Here is a 27,086-nt window from a genome sequence, read left to right as displayed (position 1 = left end):
ATGAGTTGAAATGTTCAGCTGGGTAAAGATCTGGTGATGGCCAAAACCTCTCATGCCACAACCGCCACTGTGCTTCACAGATAAGCAGATCCCTTCTTTCTCCGTATATTGGGCTTTCCATCACTCCGGTGGAGGTTAATCCTTCTCTCATCATCAAACTGTTTAAGAACAGCGGTGGTTCATCTTTTTACTTTTCTTTTAACTTCAGTTTGACCTTCTAATTTTTTACCGCTGGTCAGTGGTTTGGATTTTGTAGTTTGGGCCCTGTTGTGTTTTCTAAGCCTCCTTCACAAGTCTTCACAGGTGAGAGCAAAAGAATTAAACTGAGTGAAGGTTCAGGGCTACTTCCCTATTTAAATAATCAATAAGGAAAAAATAGATTATTAATGGATTACTGTGCCAGTGTGTTTTGTTACTTTATCTGAGCTGTTTTACCTATATCTCGCACTCTATGAATATGGATATAACTTGATGACGTCACTTTATGATTATTTTTTTTTATTAATAATGAAAACTTCACTGGTAATTTTCAGACCAAGTTCCTTGAGTGGAGCTGAAATTACCGAGCAGTGAACACACCATTCTGAAAGTACTCTGAGTTCCTTCCTGAGTTCTCGAGGCGTGAACATCTTTTGTAGAAAAACAGAAAAAAACTGTCTTACATGCCATTGGTCGGTGCCGTGAATGGCAGCAGAGATTTTCCAATCAGAGGGCTTCTGCGCAAAAAGGTCGTTTTTTTCTCCTGCTGGTTCTAGAAAACCAACCACGAGTTGCCGTCGTGTGGGAGAATCCATCTTGAAGAGAGCTCTCCGGTTGTGTGATTAGTAAGTACGTTTCTGTATTTCATTAGCCTGATTAGTTTTTTCTCATTAATATTGTCACGTAAGTAATGCGATTCTTGTAATCTATTTTTTAAACAGTTGTTTTTTGGGGTACGTGCAGGTAATTTTTGTAGTTATTAAAACTGTAGACTGATATTGCGGCCGTATCGGCCTCGGCATTACGTAACTGCGAATTTGAGTTGCATAGTCCCGGCTCGGTTTATCAGCGCGATACATATGTGTACAACTTTTCTAATATTTGCCCTTGGCAGTAATGCGCTAAAGATGCAGTTTGGTTACTGTGATGTGTAAGTGAACGTAACTCTGTGGCCATTTCCCGGCACTCGGTAATAAGCGGGGCTCTCTGAATGCAGGGAACGCGATCGCGCCGGCCAAAATGGTGGGAAAAGCACGTATTGGCACCATGGAAATGGCGAGGCATGCACGGCATGACACATTATATAACCCCCACAACTGTATCACTAATTCCTTACTCTATCTTGTTTGTGTTGGGGGACTTAGGTATAATTGTGCAAAATGTCTGAGTCAGAGCAACAGTACATGGAAACATCGGAAAACGGCCACGAAGTCGACGATGATTTTAACGGAGCCGGCCTCACTGAGGAGGGGAACGACGACGACGACGGCGCCGCCGCGAATGACTGCGGAGAGGACGCAGGGCCCGAGGACGACGACAATTCGCAAAACGGCGGCACGGAAGGAGGCCAGATCGACGCCAGCAAGGGCGAGGAGGATGCCGGGTGAGTTTAAGAGGCCTGCTGTGAATCTGTGAAGGAAGCAGGCGTCCCTAATGAGCGCTAGCGGTTTGCCACGGCTCTTTGTTCAACCGGCCTTTTGTTGGCGCCATGTGCAGCGCGGAGAGGGGGGGGGGGATGGGCGCCACTGTAAAGATTAAATCTAATATATAGTTGCTTAGAAAAGCAGCAGATACGGGGTGGGTGCTGTGCCTCTACCATGGGGATTTCTCACTTTATTAAACCGGCCTTGAAAGATGGCTAACGGCTAAAAGCTAAAGCAAGTGCTACCTACCTACCCCCCTACATTACTGGGTCACCAGATGTTTTGGGACAGCCTGTATATCTACACCCCTGGTTCTACCCACTACCACTACTGTGTGAAGCTTGTTAGTGGGGGGGTGCCTGCAGCAGCTGCTGCTAACAGTGTCCCTTCTCCTGTGCTCAGGAAAATGTTTGTTGGCGGTCTCAGCTGGGACACAAGCAAGAAGGATCTTAAAGACTACTTCTCTAAATTTGGCGAAGTGACAGACTGCACCATCAAAATGGACCAGCAGACAGGCCGGTCAAGAGGCTTTGGTTTCATTCTGTTTAAAGACGCAGCCAGCGTAGAAAAGGTAAGTTATGTAATTATGTGGACACGTGAGGCATATTTTCACAATGTGGGCAAGTTTACATGTGTTTGTTTTTTCTTTGTCTAATAGGTTCTTGAACAGAAGGAGCACAGGCTAGATGGGAGACAGATTGACCCCAAGAAAGCCATGGCCATGAAGAAGGATCCAGTAAAGAAAATCTTTGTGGGCGGACTCAACCCTGATACTTCAAAGGAGGTCATTGAGGAGTACTTTGGGACCTTTGGAGAGGTACATTAGAAGCACCTGTCAGCATCTAATGGAATTAAGTGGGTATATTGGAGGTGGCTGCTACAAAACTCTGATTTCTTTGTTTGTAGATTGACACCATAGAGCTTCCGCAGGACCCAAAGACAGAGAAGAGGAGGGGATTCGTATTCATCACGTACAAAGAAGAGGCTTCGGTGAAGAAAGTCATGGAGAAGAAGTACCACAATGTCGGTGGTAGCAAGGTAATGGCACAGCAAGCTTGCCGGCTGAAATTTAGTTAGCCAGATTTATAAGTCTTTGCAAACGTTTAACACGATGCTCTTTGTGTGACATTGTAGTGTGAAATTAAAATCGCGCAGCCCAAAGAGGTCTACCTGCAGCAGCAGTACGGTGCCCGTGGATACGGTGGACGTGGGCGAGGACGTGGAGGTAAGCACGAAATCTGTGTGCACTTCAGAAGACTCTTGATTTCAATCATGGCCTAAATTTGTTTCTGGAGACTTGTGACAAAAGCTTTCTACTTGTTATTTCTAGGCCAGGGCCAGAACTGGAATCAAGGCTACAACAACTACTGGAACCAGGGATACAACCAGGGCTATGGTTATGGACAGCAAGGCTACGGATATGGTGGCTATGGTGGCTATGACTACTCTGCTGGTTATTACGGCTATGGGGGTGGCTACGATTACAGTAAGCGATAAGTGGCCCCAGGGAAAAGAAACAGAATGAGAGAAACTTTATTTTCTTGGTCCTCCTTTTTGTACAGAAGAACTCAGTCCCTTTTTCTCTTGTCCTCCAGACCAGGGCAATACAAGCTATGGGAAAACTCCAAGACGTGGAGGGCACCAGAGTAGCTACAAGCCATACTGATCACACATAGTGCAGGTATGCATTTCTGCATCATCCGTGGTAGTATGAGAACATAGCTGTAACCATTAGTGCCTTCTGACCCCAGAGATCTCCATCTACTCTAAGTCCATTCCAGCATTGTTGTGGGGTTAGGGTAGGCCGCCTTGTGGGGTCTGTGATCATTAGAGATGGATTCATTCCACCTGTCGGCCATCTTTAGATGAACCTGTACTGCGACTGTTTGATCAGTACGCGTCGAGTTTGTGGTGGTTGAAAGCGGGAATAAAGGACTGTTTCACCTTTCACCAAAGTGCTAGGTGTAACAGCTAGAGGTCGTGTCCCCCTCCCTTCCCAGCCCCTGCCCCCGTCCAAAAAGTGTGTCTGTCCATCACTGACCAGTCAAACTCATTCATGCACCTGTCTGTCTTTGTGTAACTGCATGCCGCATTTGGTTTATTCTCAGTAACGTTAAGCACCGTGTTTTTCTCTCAAGGTCTAAAGTAAATAAGAAAAAGAGATCCATGGTCTGACTACAGCGAACATGGGCTCTGGCTTTTCCTTTGGAGTTGGCAGAAAATTTGGACTCATGCTCCATTTGTACAGATCAAGTGAGGAACTGGGGAAGCAAATGTCACTTTTCCACTTTTTATTTTATATTGTTTTTTGTTTTGTTTTTTTTGTGTCCATTTACATTTCCAGTGATGGAAGTGTTATTTTTACTGTACTTTTTGGTACCTTTTTGAATCTAATGTATTGTATGGTTGTATTTTTACATGTCTACTGGATTTACAGATGAGCAAGAGCTTTTAAAGCTCGCGAATAAAACAATTTTTTTTTTTTTTTTTTTTTTTTTTTGTTTCTTCATTTTGTTTTGGTGTTTATAGATTTTGTTGTTCTCCCATGCTGAGTGTTGGATGTGAGTTGCATGGCTTCAGATGTGGGGTGAGGTTTAAAAAAAAAAAAAAAGGGATTTATACTAATCAAAGGGTTCTTTGTAAGAGTGTCAAATAAATATTTGCAGAAGGCCTTGTAGACAAAGACAACCAGCAATTATTTGGTTTTGTTTTTTTTTGTTGTTGTTGTTTTTGTTATTTTGGCTTTTAAGGAGATTCTTCCCCCATCATGTCTGCAATTTTTAAGTGGCTTTACTAGTGTTATTCAACTGAACGCAAGCCTGTTAAATGTAAGAGGGTATTCCCTCTCTCACTGGAAATTCATTCCTCTAGTGTCTTTGGCAAATTGGTAGAAATAAACTTTTGGTTTATATTACACATGGATCTTTCTGTTATTATTTGTAAAGTTAACGTTAAATGTTTTTGTACTGTTAACTGGCTTGCTTGTTTCGTCTCAAGTAATGTTAACATCTCCATGGGAAGCTGTGGGAGAGGGCTTCACTACCTGCAGGATAACTTGCTGAGTGTAACACCCACCCCACTAGATGTTAAACTGCAATACTTGAGCAATTTTTGTGAATGTGTCCGGGAGTTATAGTTGTCTGGTAAGTGCTTCACTCTACCATGCTGTGTATTAAGAACATGTTGCCAATCAGTGTTAAGTCACAGCTGATTATGTGAACTGCTGTCAGCAGAAAAATGATACAAGAACCAGGATTACAGTTAAAAAAAAAAAAAGTTGTCAATATTTTCTTTAATTTATTTATTTTGTATTATAAAAGTGTGGAATTTCAAAATGTCATCTTCTGGTAGACTACATTTCCCAGGTGGCAATGATATGTTGTGGCTTGTAGTGTTTACCTCCAGTCTGTGGGGTGTCATCAGAGAGGTGACTGGTATGATCTGTTGAAAATGAGAATGACTAAAACATTTGCATTGATATTTCACTTTAAATGGGCATAGTTTGAAACGAATGACTACGCTGATCCAGCAGTACCGTTATTTAAAATTCACTGTCACCGCTTTGATATTCTCTGAATTATTAATTTCCAGATAGAAGTCCAACTTCTCTAAAGTGAACCCCCACAGTAGTCTGTGTTGAGTGGAAGAGGCAACATGTTCTGTGAAGCTGTTTGGTCTACTGGAGCCTCAAGAACAGATTTTAATCTCTACCTCTAAATATTATGAATGTGACCACCTGACTCTGTCTGATGCAATTAAAATGTTTTCTACAGGTTTGACAAACCTTAGATGTCTTCCTTTTCCAGTTTGAGGTCACTGGCTTTCATGTCTGAAAAAAATGAAATGGTTATATTTTGGTGTTGAGGTTTTTATGGACTGAGTAGATAGCATGCATATAACCTTGTTTACAATGTTAGTCAGCTAACCTGTAAGGATGCGATCAATACATTGCACCACCAGCTCTGCATTCTCCATGCCGAAGCACATGGGAGGCTTAAACTTCAAGACGTTCTCCCATGGGCCATCAGTACTGACACATATTTGATCCTCCTCCTTCAACCTGATATAAAGAGGACAAACTCCAATCACAGAACAGCCCTGGGGAGTAAGCTTTTTTTTAAAAAACATAAAATGTAAAAACTAACTGATAACTAATATGTTGCACTGCAGTCCCTCACCTCTTGACCACATGCGCTGCAGCTTCTGTGGCAGGAGTCTTCTTCTCTCTGTCAATCACCAACTCAATTCCCAAAAATAGTCCAACACCTCTACAGAAATAAAGACATGGCCTTTTATTGGAATTATGAAAGAATTAGCATACTTGTCAAATATATTTACATGTTAAGTATTCACGTTAGCAGCGGTTTGCAGTCCATGTCTGAAAATCTGAGATTTTTGTCATTCATATCTAGCTTTTTATACTGCAAAGGGTAAACACTACCAAATATATGTATAATAGGGTATGGAGGACAATTTCTATACATTTGAATAATTGAACATTTTTAGATTAAGTAAGATCAAAACACCACACCTGCAAATAAAAGTGAGATGTCAACGAGGCACTGTAAACATGGACATGTCTGTAGGCAAGCTTTAATTAGTAGAGTCACTGGACTTCATTATACGGCAGCTCAATTAGTTATTTTTTAAGTGCTATGAACTGCAGGATACCGCTGACATAGCATCCTTACCTGACATCTCCAATTATTTCATGTCGTGCTTTCAGTTTTGTGAGCAAATCTTTTAGGTGGGCTCCGACCCTCACAGCATTTCCTCTTAAGTCTTCCTCCACGATCACATCAAGGACTGCTAGGCCAACTGCACATGAAACTGGAGTCCCGCCGAACTGCATGAAGTTGGAGAGTAAAATGAGTGATTTATCTTTAGAATATGCATAAAAGCATTATATTTAAAAGTAACACAGGAACTGTGAGTGAAATGTACGTTTTAAGTCTTAAAATGACATTTCTCTCTTAATGTCATTTTAATATTAATGGTAAAATAGCTATTATTATCAAATACCTGGTTGTGTGTGGAGATCGGGCATTAATTTATGCTACATTAAGGTTTCTGTATAGTCACCGTATTGAAGTACTCCACTCCGTTGGCTGTAAAAGCTCCAGCTATCTCTGCAGTGGTTGCTACGCATGCCAGGGGATGCCCATTGCCCATCGGTTTGCCCATGGTCACAATGTCTGGGCAGAAATCGTCTCCCTGAAGCTGAAAAGCCCAGAAATGATGTCCCACACGCCCAAAACCTGTCTGGACTTCATCTGCCACAAACACGCCACCAGCTGAGCGCACATATCTGTGGAGAATACGACGAGGAGGCACCACACTTTCATTGTTGTACAACCAGCTGAGCAAAAACAACCAGATAACTGAAGAATTACTCACTCTGCAACTTTAGGAAAGTATCCTTGGGGCAAGATTATTTGTCCACCAACACTGGGCAGGGATTCAGCAAAGAAGGCTGAGATCTAAAGAAAAACAGATAATAAATATGCACTATAAGTGTAATGTGCTTATTATTAGCACTGTTCTGAGCGTGTGTAGTAGAGATTTTATTGAGCCTGCATGGAACTGGGTTATAGTGTACCTTACGGCCTTTTTTGTGAACATCCTCTATAAGGTCTTTTACTGTATCAGCATATGCTTGGCCTGGGTTGGGGTGATCTTCTCTGTATATGCCTCTGTAAGTGTCTGGTAGAGGTGCCTGGGAGGATGAAAGAACATGTTCTTTGAGATCAGCAGGAGTCTATTGCTGGGTAGCAGTTTTTGTGATAATAGGTTTCTAAATTTACACACCACATGAACCCATTCTTTCTGTCCCGCCAGTTTCCGGAACTTGTAAGGGCTAATGTCGATGAGAGACATTAGATGCCCATGGTATGCACTAGTGTAGAAGGAGAGCTCATTATAACTGAAAAGCACGTGTAATTGCAGGGGTGAAAGGGCTGCAATGGAGCAAAATACTTACTGGTCAAGAACTACGACATCTTCATGTTGGGTGTACTGATGTGCCAAGCGTAGGGCAAGATCATTGGCCTCTGAACTATCAGGAAAAAAAAGATGTAATTGTACTTTAGAGAATGCTTTTTTTAAGGAGTATGAGCGTGCAACAGAATACTCACCCAGAGTTAACAAAGTAGAAGACACACAGTTTCTGGGGGAGGGTAGCAGCCAGGCGGTCAGCATACAGGACTATGTTGTCATGCAGGAATCTTGAATTTGTGTTCAGGACGTCCATTTGAGCTGCTGCAGCCTTTGTGATGGCGGGGTGACAATGACCCACTTAGAAAAACATACATACAACATGTCAGTAAGGGCGTTAAAACGTCCTGCCACTAGGTGGCAGAAGTGTAATACACTGTATTTTTTTAATTGGTTAGAAAAAACGGACTTGAGACTGGATGATAATGTTTTACCATGTTGGACGTTACTGATACAGTCCAAATAGCGTTTGCCATTTTCGTCAAATAGATACTGTCCTCGTGCTCTTACTATTTTCACCGGGTCTTCTGAATAAAACAGTTTACATGACTGTCTGTAATCAAAGAAATCAATACGTGTCATTTGCACTATATGCACAATAAGCCTGTGAGCAAGCACCAAGAAAACACCAAGTTTCATCTTACATACCCGATTAGCCTATTCCTCATTGCAAGAGTTTCTTCTTTCCGAAGTTCTTCTTGCGCCATGACAACTTAATCTCTGGCTCTTTTAATTTCACGTACACCAAATACAGATACAAATACAATGCCATAAACTATAACAGCTATTGACTAGAAACTTATGGAAAACTGTTTCGCTAACTGACCCAATACGCATGCGTCGGTGGCAGAGCTGAGTTCACTTCCCACTAAGTTCAAACACTTTGTAGTTTTAACTTTTCTTTTCCCCTGTCACAGGTAAGGTAGGGTATCTAAATTTAATAAATATTTTATTATTCGACCTATATTATAAAATACATTTGCCTTTATTGTTAGACAGGAAGATTTGAAATTACGCTCTCGCTTTAACCAGAACGGTGTCACTGTGGGACGGTCAAAGTGACAGAAGCTCGTAAAATAATTGCAATGTGTTTTGCTGTGAGTTCAGTTTAATTTCCTCCAAAACAACAGAAAAAAACAATAGTAAACGTTATACATTTTTGGTATGTCTAAACCTCATTTAAGCATCTCTTGAATCACCAGTTGTAAAGGCATGTGACAAAAACACCCTCTCAATTGGTATCGTCCAGAAGCTATAAATACTCAGTTAATCTGCTCGCCACCCGGTGCACTCGCTGCGCAGCTTTGGTTGCTTAGGAACGCCTGAATGCAGGTAATACATCAAGACAGCTGTAGCATGCTAGCTTGCAACCAAGCTGCCTGACCAAGCTAACGCTACAAGTGATTTAGACATAGACTGTTGGGTTAGCGTTAAATTTAGGAACGCAAATTTTCATACTGGCCTTACAAAACGTAGCTATAACCGACTGGAATGACAAGCCTCTAACCGGTCGCAATCAGATCTATTGTAATAAACTGACGCTAGTAATTTTAGTGCATTTATCCTATGAGCTAGCTGACAACTTGGTGCTTCACTGGCTGCATCGTGTTCGTGAGCTAGCTTACCACATACCACCTTGCTCACCGGCTATAATCGGAATCCTATCGATCCTGTAAGTTTAGCATTATTTTAATGTGTTACATTGTAACGAACAACAGCTGGATTGCAGTTCATGAATTTTAGCTGATGGGCAGAAACGTGGTTTGAGTAAGCTGCGCAACACTGTGTTAAACTCGCTTGTTTTCCATTTTTTAAATATTTTTTTTTTAATTTTGTTTTTTTAAATACAGTGTCCTTAAGTCAAAGCTATTTTATCAAGGTGGCTGTGCTAGAGGTTTCTTGTCATTTCGACAGCGTCCTATATTTTTTTTCTTATACTGATCGAATGTATGTTTGCTAGTCACACTGAAAAGTGATGCTAAAGTTTTATACTAGTTACTTGACAGCTCTTGATTGTGTTCAGGACATGACAGTGGAAAAAGCTTGGTCTTGTGCCCCTTAAATAATGTCTTGTGGCATGTGGAACTAGGCTAGCAAATGCACTGTTTGCCACAAGGAGGAGGAAGGCCCTGGAGGCCACATCTTGACTCAACAGTGATTGAACGAAAGTCTCTTAAGTGAGCTGAAATATAAATGCCATCAAAGGGCCTCAAAGTTGCTAGATTAATATTTGGGTTTTTTTGAAGGGGGGTTTTCCACCCTACATGTGCTCTACACATTCTTTTAAACAGAAGTCCAAAGGCTAATGGGTCATGTTACATTTTAATGCAACGGTCATTCTGTGTCTTTTACTTTCAATTTGAGATGTACAGCACTGAGTAATAGACTTCCTGGGATTCCATACATGGGCTACTGCAGGGGAATCTTCAGGTGTTTGTGCATTCAGTAACTAATGTTTTTGATTACAAGTAGAGTAGTTCAGGACTGTATTTGGTTTGGCCTCAAGTAAGTCCTTGAGACCTGGTCACTATTCTTTTGTCCCCTTTACAAAGATACTATGGTATGCTTCCAGCCCCTGTCCCATTCATTTTTCACACACTTCCCCCTCCATCCTTTCCCTTTTAGTCTTTCCCTCCCCCTTCCATTCTTTACTACTCACAACTTTTGTCATTTCAGTTTATTGGACCCTACTGACTTGATTGCAAAAGTTTTCACTTGAGTTGTAGTCTGCATCTCCTTCGAAATAAAATTTTCTTTGGAGTCCCATTTGGAATGACAATATGAACTTAATTTGATGAAATGTGACGTGCTGCTTTGTTCAGGGTCACCTCATGTCCATGTGTGATTCTCGCCTTAGTGAGCATAAACTTCTGCTCCTGCATGAATGAAAGGGCAACTTATAAGCCCTAGCTTGGTTCACATAGACCTGTGGTCAGTGTTTGGTGTGCAGCTTTTCTGTTCCTCTTGCTGTGGGCTTTCCCAAACAGAAAAACAAACATTAGAAAGTACCCTCTGCCCCACAATGACTAAACTAGTTTGATTTCTCTGCAGTTTGTCTAACCACTTATTTAATTTGTTTCAATCTATTCTCACCTGCCTCTCTAGGTTGCATAAAGATGTTGGTGGCAAAGTGAGGAACCTGGTCAGTCTGGCTGGTTGAGGTGTAGAGGGGACGCCACAAACCACGCCAGAACTCTGACTAATGACACTTTCACTGCCCTTGGTAAATCTCCTCATCTCCATGTCTCTCCCTGGATCATAGCTACAAATATGGTGACTCTTATAACAGAGCAACTTCGTAAGCAGAGTTTAGAAGAACCCTATCACAAGGCCTTCTCATTCAGTGTGAATGTGGTGAGTTGGATGGTTTAGATGGAACAAAGTCTTGTCCTTCAAACTGATTTTGTTTCATTGACTTGGTTTTCTCACTTCTGATTTTGAAAACAAGTCATTCTGTTTGTTACAGTCATTACCTACAGTGGGCTCCAGTCCCACTGTCTCGTGGAGTGCTCATAAAACAACACAAGGCAAGTTTAGTGAGTTAAGAGCAACATTTGTGACCAGTGGGGAAATTGGCCTCATGTTTATCTTTTTGGCATTTTCAGAGAGCTACACCTCAACTACACATCCATCATCTGTTGCCAGTGTTTTGGATGACTCCTGTGGACTTGATTCACTATGGCCTACTTCTCAATCTGGAGAATCACTCCAGAGACCAGAACGTCCCTTCAAGGCTTTCCAAAGTTCACCTCCGCCACCTCCAAAACGCCACTGCCGGTCCCTCTCTGTTCCAGAGGATCTGTCTCAGTGCCGCACCACCTGGCATCCCAGCGCATCAAGGGTTTGGACCCCAGTGAAACGTAGCTGTCACAGTGGTGGAGCATCTAGTTCAGGCTCTGGAGCCAGCTCTTTGCCACTTTGTGGTCCTAGTTCCTCCTTCCCCTCTTCCTCCGTACACTCATCTGCTAGTCCTACCTTCTTTAGCTTAGCGCTATCGTCTGACTCCCTGATATCATGGGGCTTCCCATGGGACCCCTGCGATACACTGAAAGGAGCATGTTCTGCATCCTTTGCTACGCCTTCTTCGTGCTCTTCTTCACCGGCCCCGCTGACCTCACACTATGTGCTGCAGCGTCGCTTCTCCCTCTCCCCTGTACACATTCAGAAATCTCCTACGGTGCCCTTGCCCCCCCAACCCTGTGCAGGTTCAGCCTTGAAATATGGCCGTTCTGACTTGGAGCACCCAGCGCTGTCTCCGTCTCCTACTTCAGCCTGCAGCACACCATCCTCATCTAGGCGTGGCCTCCACCCTGCTTTGCCACGTTGCCACTCGCAGCCCTGTGACATGCGCAAACCTCGCTTAAAGAGGCGCCATGACCCAGATGTTCTGCCCTACCCAAGGCCAGTCCTCGACTTCAGCAAGATGACACAGGTGAGCAAGGAAGGTGGTCCATCAGTGTTACAGTACCTCTGTGACGGAGGCTAATAGTATTGGTGAGCAATCAAGTTCACTACTTTCCTTAAATGTAGCCTTCTCTTTGAGACCTTTTGTGATCTTTTTTTTTTTCTTTTTTTGCTTTTATCTCATCACTTATGTTTTACCACTTTATCTTTATCACTTATTATTTGATGCAAGGACGCAAGACAGTAATTATTTTTGTCTATAAAAATAGTAACATGATGATCATGATGCACATGGTTTTTCCTGCTTAGATTGGTAATCGTGAGAGCCCTGCATATGGACCAGGTAGCGGTTTGATTCCAGTGACCTCACAGGTGGAACGACGTTCAGCTTTCTCTCCGGCAGAGTTTCTGGGAAGAGCCAGCATCGGGCCGCTCAGTGAAAGTGAGGAAGAGGAAGACGAAAGGAGGCCTGCAGATGGAGGACAAAAGATTGTTTTTGAAAGAGACTGTACAGAATTGGATCTGAACCTTATAGAAGAAAACTGATCGCTCCTTGGTGCTCTCAGTGTTATAACTGCATCAATATCCATGTTAAGCACACCTGCAGGCTTATATTTTCTTTTTAATATAACGTGCTCTTCTGGCAGTTGGTGGAAACCTGCTGCCCTCTCTATACAAATGTCCAGAGTTTAAAAGTAAGATCCAAGGACCCCATGTGGGAGGCTAATATCCAATGACATTGCTGCGATCATAACACTTGAGCTTGCTCACTATTCAAAATTGCACAAATTTTGTTAGCGCTGGCCTGTTGAAGCACTCCTTAAGGAAATGTGCATGAGCGAATAAGCAAGATTTAATGCGCACAGATTTTTGACTAATATTTGATATTAAGAAAAGTCTTAATTAGCATAAGCCACTGGTTTGCATCTTGATGGCCTTACATATCCTTATCAAAGAACTTTATTGCCAGAGGTTGACAGAATGTTTCTATTACATGACGCACACTAAATGCCAGTAACTGAATGAGACCGATTGTTGTTCAGTGCTGCTTCTGATACTCGAGTAGACTACTTTTGTATTTGGCTGACTGAATTAAATGTGAGCTGTTTAACAGTAGCTAAAATGTTGCTGTGTGTAAGATTAAAAAAAAAAAAGCCCATACAATAAGTATCCATATTTAATTGTTCTGTGTATTTAACAGGATACATTCCACTTTTTAAAAATCTCGCCTAAAGCCTCTTCACTTTTACTGCTGTTCTAACTTTTCAGATATATTCTGCTTTTCTTCTGGCACAAACGACATAACACACCCTCTACGTTACATTATCTTTTTGGAGTTTGTGTAATTGCTTTGACATTGACACATCTTGTTAACAGTGACACGGCTTACATAAACTGACCATGCCTTAAGCTTAAAATATAGAGTTCTTGGTGCTGTGCTCTTGTTTTTCACAGCCAGGCTCCTGTTTGCACTGATTGAGATATTTCTGAATTCGAGGCACATACACTTCAGTGGTCAGTCGTATGAGTGCTGCAGCTGGTCTTCACAGGGCACAATGTAACGGGCTGTACAGTGGTTTGAGTGAGTACATGCGTCCAGCCATTTCTGAGAGTGTATGTAACGAAAGAGTGAGGCTTTTAAGAAATGATTTCTTTGGCTGGAAATATACTTGTTGCACAATTTATGTACAAATAAATTTAATAGAATTATTTTTTTTTTCCCAAAAAGTGTCTTGTCCTTCTTTTCTTCTTCTTAAATGAATATGAATGTTGTTTCATGCTTGGACCCAACATAAAGGAAGTCAGGGGGCAGTAGATAATTGGATTATTGTGACACCTAGTGGCTGATCTCAGTATAATAGTCGTGCTGTATGGATATACTGTATAGTCCAGTTTGGGTTAGTTAACATAGATATTGACACACATACACCTACATTTCGCGCTCGGGGAGAAAATATGTTTTTCTTGTAAACTATATTGTAGCTAGCTGTAACCGAATTACAAATTGAGCAGAATCGGGTCTGCGGGTGTATGTGTAAGAACGCTGCACACGAAGTTAAAGTTTAAGCAGAAAGTTTTGATAGCTGCCTGCAGACTTGTTGCACTAGAGTTTGCGCGTCTTTGTCGTTCCGCCTTGAAAGGTGAGGGCGCTCCTTCCAGTCCAAGGATGCTTTCTCGCACACTGTCTGACCCCCACATCGACAAGCCACTTCCTCTTTGTCTAATTTCATGGCGATCGGGAGAGAGGGAACACCGCCGACGCACGCACACTGTCTGAGCACTCCTCAAAGAGTTTATTCGGGGTAAATAATTATCATTTCTCCTCACAAGATTCGCTTTTTAGTTCACAAAGTAGATGTGGTTCAAATCAAGCATACGGGCGATTGTTCCTTCCCCGAAGAATTAATGATTTTAAAGCTTCTGGGTCAGATATTTCACATTGTAGCGCTCTTCGCTGATAACAGATCGGACGAAATGGGCTCCCCCTCCGTTCTCATCTCCCACACACTCAGCTGCACGCTAGTTATCGGCGATAGCTAGCTAACGTTAGCAACGCTTCAAACGCCTCATGTAATTGTGGACGTGGGTTGTAGCAACACTATTCACGAGTTAATGAGAAGTAAATAACATCAAAAACAACGTGTACTCGAAAGTTGGCGGGAGTTTGAACTTGCCACTAAAATGTTAGAGAGTCCTCAAGTGTTTGTGTTTGGGTTAGCTAGCCACCGTCGCGCAGCTAGCTGCTGTGCTATGTGTTTAGTTAGCGATAGCTCGGATTGCGATTCAAAAGTTAATGCTAGCTGAACTAACTCGGAGTGGACTTTAGTGAATGTCATCTGCGTATATGAGTCAATAAATGTAACGTTTGCATTTAACGGATGAATGTTATCCTTCATTGTAAGCGTTCCGGTGTTTCTGGATAGAGTAGAAACGAGTGAGCTAGCACTGTAAGCTAACTAGTTCATTAACGGTAATTTGGGAGCTAACCGTTGGGGATATTATAACCAAAAAGTTATCAAGAGTGTCCTTTCGTACTGTTTATTCGTACTGTGTGCCTAGGTTGTTGTAGTAAAGTTAAGGAGAAAGTTGGGGAACACGAACGAGTCTAACTGTGAAAAAGAAGGGGGGGAAAAAACTATGCGAGTTGTACAGCGCAAGTTACTTCTCTCAAAATACTTTTGCCACTAGATGATGGCCATATCATTTTAATTGCTGTGCATGCGATGTTATAAGTGTCGAGTTTTATTCAGTTATTATTATTATTTTTATTATTTTAATGAGCCACCTGCAGCGTCACTGTTTCGCATTATTATCACCTAAAGTAATTTTATCTCTGCTTTGTTTACAGTGTAAACTAAGTTGTGAAGCTGACTGGTGCAACAGACGCTATTCTCCAGGTGAGTGTCTGTCTAAACCCTGCAGCTGTACTAATAAATCCTTATAATAAGTTTCTGGGGGTAAATATACAGTATATTTCCCCCAACGCCCCCAAAACCGTAGTCCTGTAACTTTTTAGCTTTAGTTATCACTTGATCTTGTGAAAAAAAAGTTTCACTTGAGAGTGTTTTCATTCCTGGCAAGTTTGATTATGGCTAACTTCTAATACTCCAAATTCTATGTGTTTAAAAAGAAAGTGACTCTTTTTTTGAATTCTAAAATCCTCATTACTTTTCATTTGCAAGTTGGGTTTAATGCAGGTGTCAACATAAGGATGCATTTAAAATTTCAATTTTTTTCATCTTTTCATTTTTGGCTGGATTCTTGTACGCAGGTGAAAATACGTGGACGTCATTAAAGGGACCCTGCCACCACTTGGATCTGTTCTTTCTGTGTCCCTGGGTATAGACTGCTTGGTGTATGGCTCTGATGGACAAGCACAAACAAATCAAGCGGCAGAGACTCGACCGCATTTGTGAGGGTGAGACTATAAGCATTACAGTCATATATATGTAGGATTCTCAAAAATATATATATATATATATAAGTGTTTTGAGGAAGTATAATAACATTTGTTTGTAATGTTCCTGTGCCATTGCACATAATGATAGTTTCTTATGAAATAATCTTTAATACTTGGTTGCAGAAGAGATTTACTACATGCTGTGTCCTCATGAGAAAACCACCTTTTAAGCCACAACTCACAAGGGTTTTAACTCCGAAGGCGGACAGTAGTAAAGAATTTGAAATATCCATCAGAATGGGCAGATGCACACAGTCACGGTGAAATTAATTGTTTCGATTTTTAGGTGAGAAAAATAGGTGAACTTGGATCTTTTTAGCAAAATGCATTTGAAGATGTTGCACTGCAGATTTCTAGAGATACAGTGGTTGGAGAGTGGAGAGTTGATGATAGTGATGAGACATAACGGTGCGCTAAAATGGAGGGAAGCGTCTGGAAGAGTCTCAGGAGACGGGTGAAAGGGAGAGAGGACAAGGTGAAGGGTCGTGGCCGCAGCTACAGGGAAACGGGCCAGCTGTCTCTTTAAAAAACGACAACAGCCCCCCAAACCGCTCTCAGCCTCAGCTTGGGCTATGCTAATGAGGTTAGTGCTGGTTGGCTGGCTCTCAATAGAGTCGTCCGGTGATTGGAGGCAGGCTGTGGGGGAGGGGCTGGGCGTGGATGACAGCTGGGATCCAGTCAGCCAAGAGCAGGCTAACAGAGAGAGAGGGAGGAAAAAAAAAACGAGCAATAGAGGGAGAGCAAGGCGAGGGTAGAGAGAGAGGAAGACAGGCTGACAGACTTCATAATGCAAGGTTAGCCCCGGTGCTCATGTGTTTTCTATATCGGCATGTGTTTTTGAAATTTGTGAACTGTGGAAGGGGGGAAGGGATCTAGGCTCTGGGTGTGGTGCCGGCTATGTGTGTGCAGTTTCCCTTTTTTCTTTTTTTTCCTTTTTTGTCTTTAGTGTGTGTTGGTGTCGCAGGCGTAAGAAGGAACTGAATAATCGCATGTGTGTGTATGTGGGTCTCACTGTGTCTGGGTGGAGTACTGCTGCTTGCTGCATTATCATCGCTTGCTGCCCCTCCCCCCTCACCTCTTACTCTAACTACAGAAGGGGGGGGGGGGGGGGGGGAGGAGGAGGGAGTAAGGGGAAAGAAAGGGAGAGGGAGGGAGAATGAATGAATCACTGAATGAATTGCATTGTGTGTGCGGCCATGCTCGCTGGTTGTAGGCCTCGGGTATACCGATGTCCTTTGCTCAGATTGCTCTCTGTGTAGGCCTACTTGGATATATATTTTTACACAGGGAGTCTTTGTGACGCACCCATTTGGGTTTTTCTGCATAGTAAGAGTCTTTGTTTTTTGTCTTTTTTTTTCTCTAGCCTGTTTGCAGTCAGCATGACGGCATTCTTGAACCTTCTGCCGCAAATGTGAATCACACTGCTAAATGGTGTGCATCAGATTGAGTGTACCAGGCTTTATAAATACCTTTTTCCCCTCAGCTTGTGTGCATTTTATTCATGAATTGAGATATGCTCAGGCGTCAGAGGAAGCTTTTGCAAATATTTGTTTTCCACCCCCCTTCCAGCTACCAGCGCCTTTTCTTCCTCAACAGTCTCACCATTACGTCCTGTCTTCTGTCCAAGTAAATGTTCCTGCTTGTCACACTCCCCACCATGGGGGCAGGCGCACACACACCTGTCACCCAACAGGACTGAGATAGTGAGTGCTGGCGCATGTGTGGAGTCAGTCCAAGCCTGAAGACGTTAAAGTCGCCTTCACGCGTCCCTAGAGATTATTTGGGCAGGTTATCCAGCTCTCAATCCAGGTGTTAAGTGGACTTTAGCTGGCTTAAATGCAGCAAAATGTGTGAGTAGCACAGGTAATTGTCTAGAGAATCCACAGCGAGTGAGTGGGCGTCATGTGTCCTGCCTCCAGCAGGCTCTACCCAAGTGGACAGTCTCCTGTTGTCTTCTAGTCCTGAGAAATAAGTGTTGGATCTGATTCTCCTGAAAGATTTATCCAGATTTCATGTGAGAAAACTACAGTGAGCAAGAGTAAAACACACTTTACTGATGTAGCTGTTTTTGCAAAGATGTGGCGTTTATAATTTAATTGAATAGTCTGTACCAGTAAAAATATGATTTTTATTTACCAAAAACAAAAATATTATCCAACATACTTAAATGTTGTGTTAAAACACTGACATGGCAGATCATTTATTTAAGATGTTAATATTATAATTTCTTTTTTGAGAAGACACAGACTGAAGTGTTAGGGTGTTTGCTGAGTGGCTTACTAATGTTACAGTTACATTATGTTGGCATAAGCATTTAGTGTTAGCCACTGCAAACATTTCAGCCTATAAAACAAAGTTAATTTCACAACAGCAGTGCCAGCTGTCTCAAACAAAACGCTAACGTGTATTTCAGGATAACCTAAGAAGGACCATACTTTGTTTGCTGATACTATGAAGTGAAACCCACTCAACTTGAATTCCGTGAACCGATCTGGATGCTGGTCTTTCAGGTGCTTTGCTCAACTGGAAGTATTTCCTCCCTTTCTCTAAAAAATATCATTTAATTTGCAGGGGGCATGTTGCACTTATCATCCCTTGCTTGCCCACCTTTGAATGCAAAGTACTTCCTGTTTTTCTTAGCTACCATATCGGTTCTCGCAGCATCCCTATTGATCCCTCTGATTTGTGGTAATCGTGCAATATTGACCGTAGTGCACATGAGCCAGTTGTGCAGATGTTTGCTGCTGAGGTGTTTGTGAGTGTGCGATTGGGGAAATAAAAGGGTACAACAGGAAAAATAAGAAGTAGGGACTCTTCCAGACGGGAGAATTTAGGTCATGACTCAGGCCCCCCCTCCTCTCCAATCCCCACAACCTCCTCCCAGAGACCCCACAGTTTTCTCCGCCCCTCCCCCAGTCATCATACACCCATCACCTCACCCCCGTTGTCCCTACCCCCACCCGTCTGCTCATACAGTAGGCAGGCCAAGTTCCCAGAATTAACACTTAACTAAAAGCCTCTCTTTCATTAACCAGTGTCCGAGCTTCCCCTTTATGAGTAGTAGATTTGAACAGGACGCGATGGATCTGTGAAGTCTTGACGGTGTATAATGGTTACATGCCATCCTAAACAGAGCTGGAGTTCAATGCCAACTAGGCCAGATGGCTGGACACTGTCCATGCCCCATCATAGATATGGTTACACATTGCTTTTGTAACCTTAAAACACTTGGTATAAACACACACACACTTAAACACACCATTTTGATAGTTCCCTTAAGGTTCTGGTGTAAGTGTTGGAAAAATACAGTCATAAAAGTCTTGAGTTATTATTGTCTAGCTCTGTTTAGCCATGTGCGCAGGGTTTTTTTTTGTGAGGGTATGATGACTTGTATCACGTCGGATAGTCCAGACATGGGAAATGCAGACTGTTGAGTCACAAACCTTCAGCTGAAATTTACTGGTTCTGAAATGCAAGTAGCTGGTAGCTCTTTACGTCAAACGTCATGTGGAAGCTACATTTGAAAGGGGGCAAAAAAGCAGAAAGGCTGTGTAACAAAATCTGTTTGAAAACAAGTGCTCACATGCGTCTGTGGCAATTTGATACTTTTACCTGGTTCTTGCTTCAGATTGATTTGATGCACATTTGTCCCTTTTCTCCCCGGCGGACTCAGGTATCCGACCCCCAATCCTGAATGGGCCAATGCACCCTCGGCCTCTGGTGGCCCTGCTGGACGGGCGTGACTGCACTGTGGAGATGCCCATCCTGAAAGATGTGGCCACAGTGGCTTTCTGTGATGCCCAGTCTACACAAGAGATTCATGAAAAGGTAGAGGAGACACAAGCACACACGTTAAAAAGGCACGACATTCTGATGTCACATGAAACATTCTTCTAAAACCTTCTAAATGTCAAAAAAGGCTGCATTCCCTTTTCCTAGAGCTGTAAACTTCAGACAGCGTCTAAGCTGTCTACACAAAAGAAACCTGCGGAGAAAAAAATTCCCCCCCCACACAGATTTGGCTGTGACAGATGGCTCAGACATATTAACAAGCACATTTTATGTTATGTTATGTTACATAGTCTCTCAGAGAGAACCCTCTCACTTCTTTTTTTCCTTACTTAGAAGGCTCAGTTACTAACTATCTCTGACCTTCCTGTCTCATGTTTTTCTTGCTGGCTGCCTTGCTGGCCAGGATGCTATTGTAGCGGTCCTCACTATCATTCACCTGCTTCCTAAGAGAGGATCTGTCCCATGGTTGGAAAGATTCCATCTACACCATCCTGGGCTGCAGCTGGAGATTGTTAGTCCTTGCTTTGCTTTGAAACTCCATTATGAGCTGGAGAATCGCTCTTAACAGAACCTGCAGCAGATGGAAAAGTGTTTCATGTACAAACAACGTGAAGTCACTCAGGATTAGCACCGCTAGCTGCAGCCCAAGACAGTGGAGATGAATGCAGTTGATTAGTTTAGTTTATTATTTCTTTCTTTATTTCCTCACTTCATTATTCATTTATTATAATGCACTTAGCAATAGATTTGTAAAGAAGCAGCTGTATTATTTGATGATTTATTTAAGAGAGCATGCATGCACCTCCTTCACAAGTGGAATCGAAATCTGTGCACAACACTGCAGCCTTGTAACAGAATGATAAGTGCAGTCCACTGAGATGAACACCGAGGTGTTAAAATTTCCATCTGTCTCCAACAGGTGCTAAACGAGGCAGTGGCCGCTCTGCTGTACCACACTATCACTCTATCCAGAGATGACTTGGAAAAGTTTAAAGGCCTACGAGTAATTGTCAGGATCGGCTCCGGCTTCGACAACGTTGATGTCAAAGCAGCCGCTGAGCTGGGTGAGAGGATCAAATTTGTACTGTATTTTCAGAGACTTGTACAGCCATGCTGTGACACACAGTAAAACAGAACGGTTTAGTTAGTGTTTCTTTCTTCTTTTCTACCTGTTATTTAGGCATCGCTGTCTGTAACGTGCCAGCAGCCTCAGTGGAAGAGACAGCGGACACTTCGCTATGTCTGATTCTCAACCTGTACAGGCGAGTAACCTGGATGCACCAAGCTCTAAGGGAGGGGACCCGTGCTTCTAGCGTGGAGCAGATCAGAGAGGTGGCTGGTGGCGCCGCTCGTATCCGGGGGGAAACGCTGGGCATTATTGGTCTAGGTGAGTAAAAAGCGTAGTGAGGGGTGGCATCAAAGTAAGGAAATGTGACGAATTTTAAAATAAGCCTGTGCACCACTAATGGCTTCTTATACCCCTAACCTCCCCTTCCTCCTTCCAGGACGTGTTGGTCAAGCAGTAGCTCTGCGGGCAAAGGCCTTTGGTTTTGGCGTGATCTTTTATGACCCTTACCTGCCTGATGGCGTGGAGCGCTCACTCGGCCTGCAGAGAATGGCCACTCTGCAGGACTTGCTAATCCACTCTGACTGTGTGTCCCTGCACTGCAGCCTCAATGAGCACAACCACCATCTCATTAATGACTTCACCATCAAACAGGTGTGTGAACATACTCCAAATATCCAAAACAATGTTGGTTTCAGAAAGGGTAGCATTACTTCCACCTCAGCTATGTTTTGTTTAGAATAGATTGTCTAGTGACAACATACCTCTGCTATCTGTTTAAACCCTGTGAGTAGCTTGCGTTGTTTATTTTAGATGAGATTAGATACGACTGCATTCTGCCGTACTACTCTAAATATTATCTTGCATCAGCTGATAATTTGGTTCAGTTAGGTTATTAATTTTAGATGTATTTGTCACATCCATATGATTAGAAGTTTATTATCAAAATGACTTCAGTAACATCTGAGGACTCGTTCCTGCCTAATTCTGCCTTATTGCTCTTTGTGAGGATGAAAAATATTTTTCTGCAGGGGTCTTTGAATGCATTAATTGTAGTTTTTTGGTGGGATTAATTCAACATAATCATTATCTAGCATCAGCTAAGTAAATAATCGACAGGACTTTAAATGAGAGTGACAATTTCTATGTGCCAGACATTTCAAACATTTGCAGCTTTTCCTGAGCCAAACCTTGTAATTGTGTGACTGTGTGTGTTAATCAGAGTTTAATAGTGCTCATTTGTTTCAGTTTGTACTGCATTTTGCTGGAAATTGAAATTCTTAGCCTTTCCTCGCAAGCTCTCATCCACATTGTTGAATGATATTGTTAATGACACAGATGCGCCAAGGAGCCTTCCTGGTGAACACATCTAGAGGCGGTCTGGTGGATGAGAAAGCACTGGCTCAGGCCCTAAAGGAAGGCCGGATACGAGGTGCCGCCCTGGACGTCCATGAGACAGAACCCTTCAGGTAACCCTAGTGAATTGGGCTCTAACTGGCCCGCTACATTCATACATAAGTGTGGTGCAAACCCTCAGTGCTCTCTCTGTATCAGCCTGTACTTTCTTCTCCAGTTTTTCAACAGGCCCTCTGAAGGATGCCCCCAACCTTATCTGTACCCCGCACACATCTTGGTACAGTGAGCAGGCATCTGTCGAGGCTCGTGAAGAGGCAGCCAGAGAGGTGCGCCGGGCCATCACTGGTAAGACGTGTACACTCATCTCATGAGATCAAGCCATTTCTTTCGCTGCAGTGAACGCATTATCATGTGACACTCCTCACTTTTTGGCAACTATCACTTTTCTAATGACAGTTTGGGTTCTGTGAATCGCCCAGTGTTTGTATCTCTAAGCATGCATACAGGTTTTTTGTGGTTAGGACAAGTGCAGAATTAGTGGATCAGAGCTGGAGTCTGACTAATTCTGGATTTTCTTAAGATGCGTGATAGAGTTTTAGAGTGCTACCAGGAGTACCCCTTGTTTCTCTTTTTTGAACTGAGCAGTTACTGTCATATTTCAGACCGGCTTTCAGGACAAAGTTACTCAGTTTGGATCAGATGTTAGTGAAGGGGAACTCTGCCTTTACACTTTACTAGCACTACCCTTGGAAAAACCTAGAAACTCTTCTAATGATCATAAAACCAAGTTTTTATTACCGAGGTCTCAAAACTCATTAAGGGTCCATGGGATGTCCTCAAATATTGTCTTTATGGGAGAAGAGGTTAAAGAGTAAAATTCCAAAAACACAAATTTTTAAATTCTTGATTATATTTCCACACATAAAAATTTAAAATGAAATGCCTACCACCAAACACAGAGCATGTATGATGAATCAATCAATCAAAGCTTTATTCGCGACATGCAGGTTGCCCTGCAGTGAAATGGGACCCCAACCCCCCCAACCTTACAGACACAACACAGACATTACATGGGGATACAAGTCGAAGATCGGTAGCGTTACAGAAAAACACTGAAATATACACAACAATGGGAAAGTACAAGAGGGAAAAAAGAGACCTCTACTCATGCTGTGCTTCCATGGTAGGACAGCATGAGAACAAGAAACAAAAAAACTCCTCTGCACAAAAAGCACATAAATGTCCACATCACACTTTGTGAAAGACATGACAAGCCACAGGATTGGGTGGGGGGTGAGGAGTAATACGAAGCGAACACAGCAGCCGCCCTGCACAGCGCTACCATTCCAGCGCGGCACATAGACCCGCTGTGTTCCCCCGCAGGAAACAAGCATCGAAGGCGTTTGGAATACACAGGCTTCATTGGAGTAACGTGTTCCCTGTTGCCATGCTGAGACTGTTTTGACTCATATTGCTAGAACATTAAACCAGAAATGTATCCGGTAGCTGAATAAGGAGGTTGTCGGTCATATCTGACAGCGAAACTTTGTGGTTTGTTTACTGCAGGGCGTATCCCCGACAGTCTGAAGAACTGTGTTAATAAGGAGTATCTGATGGCAGCCTCTCAGTGGCCCGGCATTGAGGCCGCTACTGTTCACCCAGAACTAAATGGAGCCGCCTACAGGTGAGCGGAGAATTGACCGAGATTGCCTCATTGGTGATAAGGTTGAATTTAACCTGATCTGATTTTGTTTGGCTCTGTGTCAGATTTCCTCCGGGGCTGATCAACGTTGCAGCAGCAGGCGGTCTCCCAGGAGCTGCCGCAGGCGTTGAAAGTTTGGTTCCAGGAACCCTGGCACATGGCATCGCCCCCGTCTCCCACCCCCCTCACGCCCCATCCCCAGGGCAACCTACTAAGGCCGAAGCCGACAGAGACATCCCTTCCGACCAATAGCCCCCCCCCACCGCCGTCAGCACATTCCGTCATCTCTGGAAACCAACCCCCGCCTCCCAGGATCAGACACAACCCTACCCTCCAGTACATCGGCAGCACTAGTTTGACCTGACGTGGCTCTACAGTCTTTTCTCAGATCACATAACCAGCCCAGGAGTGACCTGTCCACACCACAACAATCCACCCCCCCAACCACCACCACCCAGAATACACCCTTGCCTCCATCATCCACCTGCTCACCCACCATCCCCTCATCTCCTTCACTCCCCCACTACGTCAGCAATAACTGTGTTCTCAAGGATTCAGTGATTGGATTGGTTTATTTCCTTAGTTGGTTGTTGTTTTAATGAAAAGTTGATCTGCTCTGGTTCTAGATGTTAATGTTTGTTTGTTTAAAAAAGAAGAAAACAAGAAAAAAAGCATTTCTGACACGAGGCTTTACAGTCTGCCTCCTGCAGTCCTCCTCTGACCACTAGAGGCACAGACACAGAATGGTTGAAGCCCCACTTTTGTACATTAATGGCTCATGTTACTGCTCTCTTCCTCTTTTCTTTTTCTTACCCTTTCCATCTTTCTCATGATGGGGGGTGAAGTTTGTACTGAAGTAAAAGAAGAAAACAGGACAGAATCACAAACAGTACATCCTCTTCTCCCTGCCAAGTATCTAGCTAACCCTTTAGCCCACTTTGGCCCTTGTCTCTCCTCTGCGCTGTCATCAGTTTGCTCAGCAGAGGGATCCATAATGCTGTCAGTGTGGAGCTCTCTGACTGTCACAGTGTGTTTTTTATCTGCTAAACTCGTCTGTGAGTATTAAACCCATTATTCTTTGTCAACTTTCACTGCTGCGATTGTCTAGTTTTAGGACAGTCATCCCTGTATTTACACACGCTTTTCCCCTTTTGGATTGTGATGTCATGAGATAAAAGCTCTGAGCGTCATATCAGAGATGTACCTGCATGTCCTGGTATGAATTTCTATCTCTTGCCAGCAGTCTTGAGTGATGTGCGTTTGTGTGCGTTTGAGTGTGCGAGTGAGCGTGTGAGGTCCTGTGCACCTGGTGCCCACAGGGACTCGATTGCAGCAGCTTTTCTGTTTTTCATTTCCTTCCCAGCTGGAAACCCAGCAGCATTTCAGCAGAGGGCGCTGTCTGGCTGCTCAGAGCAGAGGAAGCTGCCTGCAGCTTCTCTCAGTCACAGTTACAGGTAACCTTTAGTGACGAAGAACACGATGACACACTGCCGACGTTCAAACCACAGGAGGGGTGACCAGGGATAGATTACCGCCTTATTGTTAAGCTCGCGCCACAACCACCAACACACCCACTCTGTCACCCACCCTCCACTATTCTCCCACTGTGATGCTCCAACCCTATACATCTGCTCATGAATCCATCAATTCCTTCAAAGTGCGAGGGGACGATAGAGATTAGATTCTCCGTAGGAGCAAATGGGACGGTGTTCTTGCATGCTGGCTCATTAATGACCGTGGCATGCGTGTGTGTGTGTGCGCGTGATAGTGTGGGTTTGCGTGCGAGTGTGTGTTTGTATGTTCCCTCACCCTTATAACAAGCTGTTGTCGTTCCAAAGGAATAGCCCCTAGGAGTAACTCTTAAACGCTGTTGCCCTGGTGTCATGGGAACACCACTTCTAGTACCTCAGTAACAGATATTGAATGTACCGTGCATACCCTTTTATTTTTTTGTACAGATTTTCTAGATGCATCTTTACTATTCTTTACTAGAAGGGTTGTAAAATGGTAGCAGTAATGATACAATTTAAAAACAAAAAAAAGCCCCATAAAATAATTTGACAATATCTTTGTAGGTTCGATAAGATCAATGAATACTCAGGCATTAAATCCAATGCGTATCTGTTTGCCTTTACCTTTTTATTTCCTCATAGTGTAAGAATTCGGCACAGATTCAGACTGTAGTCGATGTGTTTCAGTCCCAATCTTACTGGCTGATGGAAAAATGAGAGGAAAAAAAGGAGGAAAAAAACAAAACAAAAGGCGATCGTTGTGATCTGCTAGTTTTCTTTTACTAGAACAGTAGTAGTAGTAGGTGCTGTTTTGTTATTCATTTAATCCCCCTTCGTCAAGCTGCTCTATCTATAGTGCATGTGAGGTCATTTTTAAGGGGAAATACTATTGCGCCCCCCCCCCCCCCCCACTCCCTCCTACCAGACCCCACCGAGTGTTTCCAACCCGAGTTGCCATGTTTGTCGTGGTCAGTTTCCAGTGATGTACAGTTTCCCCCCTCAGAGTCTATGACAGACGTGGAGCGCGTCTGTCCTGAGATGTTAGGCTCCTCTGTCATGTGATGAGTATATATTTTTAATAAATAACCCCCATAGTTTGGATTATGAGCATAATAGTAATCTTAAAATTTTTTTTTTTTGCTGTTGTTGATGATGATGATGATGATGATTATATATATATTTTTTTTTCAGTTCATCAGTGCACTGTTATGAAAACCGATCTGTTTTATTTTAATGGATATGCTGTCTGTGTTCTACATGTTGTACTGAAACATTTCAGAGATCAAGAGTTCCCTCTTTCCCCCGCAGCCCCAATTTTTATTTTTTTTTTCTTCTTAAAAGAAATTTGTCTGATCCCACCACCTTTTCTCTCCAACTGATATCCTGTGGGCCTTACTTACTCTCCCCATAATAGTAGCTGTTAGTGAAATTTGCCATGGAACCACTCACTGCCTTAATACAGTTGACCACAGCAGGTGAAGTCAGGAGACACACACCCAGCCAAAAGGAAAAAAGAAGATTGGGCCACATTCAAGGCCTCTCCGCAAAAAGCTCCTCACACCCCAGCAGGCCTAAATCTACCGCACCTTGTTTCTTTATCAGTGACGAACCACATTTAGCCTTGTGTGAACTCTTTTAGCTCATTCTGCAGCACATCAATCCTGTGCTGTACAGCGTT

At 43.1% G+C, this 27,086-nt stretch overlaps 4 protein-coding genes across 9 annotated transcripts; 3 read left to right on the top strand and 1 right to left on the bottom strand.

The window, feature by feature from the left end:
• Positions 1-753: 753 nt before the first annotated feature.
• Positions 754-4,538, top strand: LOC113035990 (heterogeneous nuclear ribonucleoprotein A/B-like). Its single transcript, XM_026191949.1, has 9 exons — positions 754-824; positions 1,344-1,582; positions 2,025-2,193; positions 2,281-2,439; positions 2,529-2,660; positions 2,757-2,847; positions 2,953-3,108; positions 3,218-3,303; positions 3,761-4,538. The coding sequence occupies exons 2-8, from the start codon at positions 1,359-1,361 to the stop codon at positions 3,286-3,288; spliced, it is 1,002 nt and encodes a 333-aa protein (XP_026047734.1). The 5' UTR covers positions 754-824; positions 1,344-1,358; the 3' UTR covers positions 3,289-3,303; positions 3,761-4,538.
• A 370-nt stretch (positions 4,539-4,908) lies between these two features.
• On the bottom strand, positions 4,909-8,763 carry LOC113035921 (5-phosphohydroxy-L-lysine phospho-lyase-like). Of its 2 annotated transcripts, XM_026191795.1 has the most exons (13): positions 8,265-8,763; positions 8,051-8,169; positions 7,757-7,916; positions 7,603-7,677; positions 7,431-7,518; positions 7,222-7,338; positions 7,020-7,102; positions 6,705-6,930; positions 6,314-6,468; positions 5,801-5,890; positions 5,549-5,682; positions 5,407-5,451; positions 4,909-5,063 (listed from the first exon to the last, which is right to left on the bottom strand). In XM_026191795.1, the coding sequence occupies exons 1-12, from the start codon at positions 8,321-8,323 to the stop codon at positions 5,408-5,410; spliced, it is 1,350 nt and encodes a 449-aa protein (XP_026047580.1). In that variant the 5' UTR covers positions 8,324-8,763; the 3' UTR covers positions 4,909-5,063; position 5,407. The 2 variants fall into 2 exon arrangements, with proteins under 2 accessions (XP_026047580.1, XP_026047588.1); XM_026191803.1 differs by lacking the exons at positions 4,909-5,063; positions 5,407-5,451 and having other exon boundaries at positions 5,580-5,701.
• Positions 8,764-8,892: 129 nt separating this feature from the next.
• Positions 8,893-13,737, top strand: LOC113035966 (protein FAM53C-like). 2 transcript variants are annotated; one of them, XM_026191889.1, is made up of 5 exons: positions 8,893-8,948; positions 10,722-10,970; positions 11,083-11,143; positions 11,222-12,048; positions 12,330-13,737. In XM_026191889.1, the coding sequence occupies exons 2-5, from the start codon at positions 10,887-10,889 to the stop codon at positions 12,564-12,566; spliced, it is 1,209 nt and encodes a 402-aa protein (XP_026047674.1). In that variant the 5' UTR covers positions 8,893-8,948; positions 10,722-10,886; the 3' UTR covers positions 12,567-13,737. The 2 variants fall into 2 exon arrangements, with proteins under 2 accessions (XP_026047674.1, XP_026047684.1); XM_026191899.1 differs by having other exon boundaries at positions 8,933-9,288.
• Positions 13,738-13,998: 261 nt separating this feature from the next.
• Positions 13,999-25,106, top strand: ctbp1l (C-terminal binding protein 1-like). Of its 4 annotated transcripts, none has more exons than XM_026191836.1 (11): positions 13,999-14,323; positions 15,370-15,418; positions 15,793-15,939; positions 19,655-19,809; positions 20,693-20,837; positions 20,954-21,160; positions 21,279-21,493; positions 22,178-22,308; positions 22,413-22,540; positions 23,762-23,879; positions 23,963-25,106. In XM_026191836.1, exons 3-11 carry the CDS (start codon positions 15,879-15,881, stop codon positions 24,147-24,149), a joined length of 1,347 nt encoding a protein of 448 aa, XP_026047621.1. In that variant the 5' UTR covers positions 13,999-14,323; positions 15,370-15,418; positions 15,793-15,878; the 3' UTR covers positions 24,150-25,106. The 4 variants fall into 4 exon arrangements, with proteins under 4 accessions (XP_026047621.1, XP_026047630.1, XP_026047640.1 ...); XM_026191845.1 differs by lacking the exon at positions 13,999-14,323 and adding an exon at positions 14,352-14,640; XM_026191855.1 differs by lacking the exon at positions 13,999-14,323 and adding an exon at positions 14,948-14,968.
• The last annotated feature ends 1,980 nt before the right edge of the window (positions 25,107-27,086 follow it).

Source organism: Astatotilapia calliptera, chromosome 2, assembly GCF_900246225.1.
Source record: "Astatotilapia calliptera chromosome 2, fAstCal1.2, whole genome shotgun sequence".
NCBI lineage: Eukaryota > Metazoa > Chordata > Actinopteri > Cichliformes > Cichlidae > Astatotilapia > Astatotilapia calliptera.
Note: the sequence above shows the minus strand (reverse complement) of the source record. Positions and strands in the feature narration are given on the sequence as shown.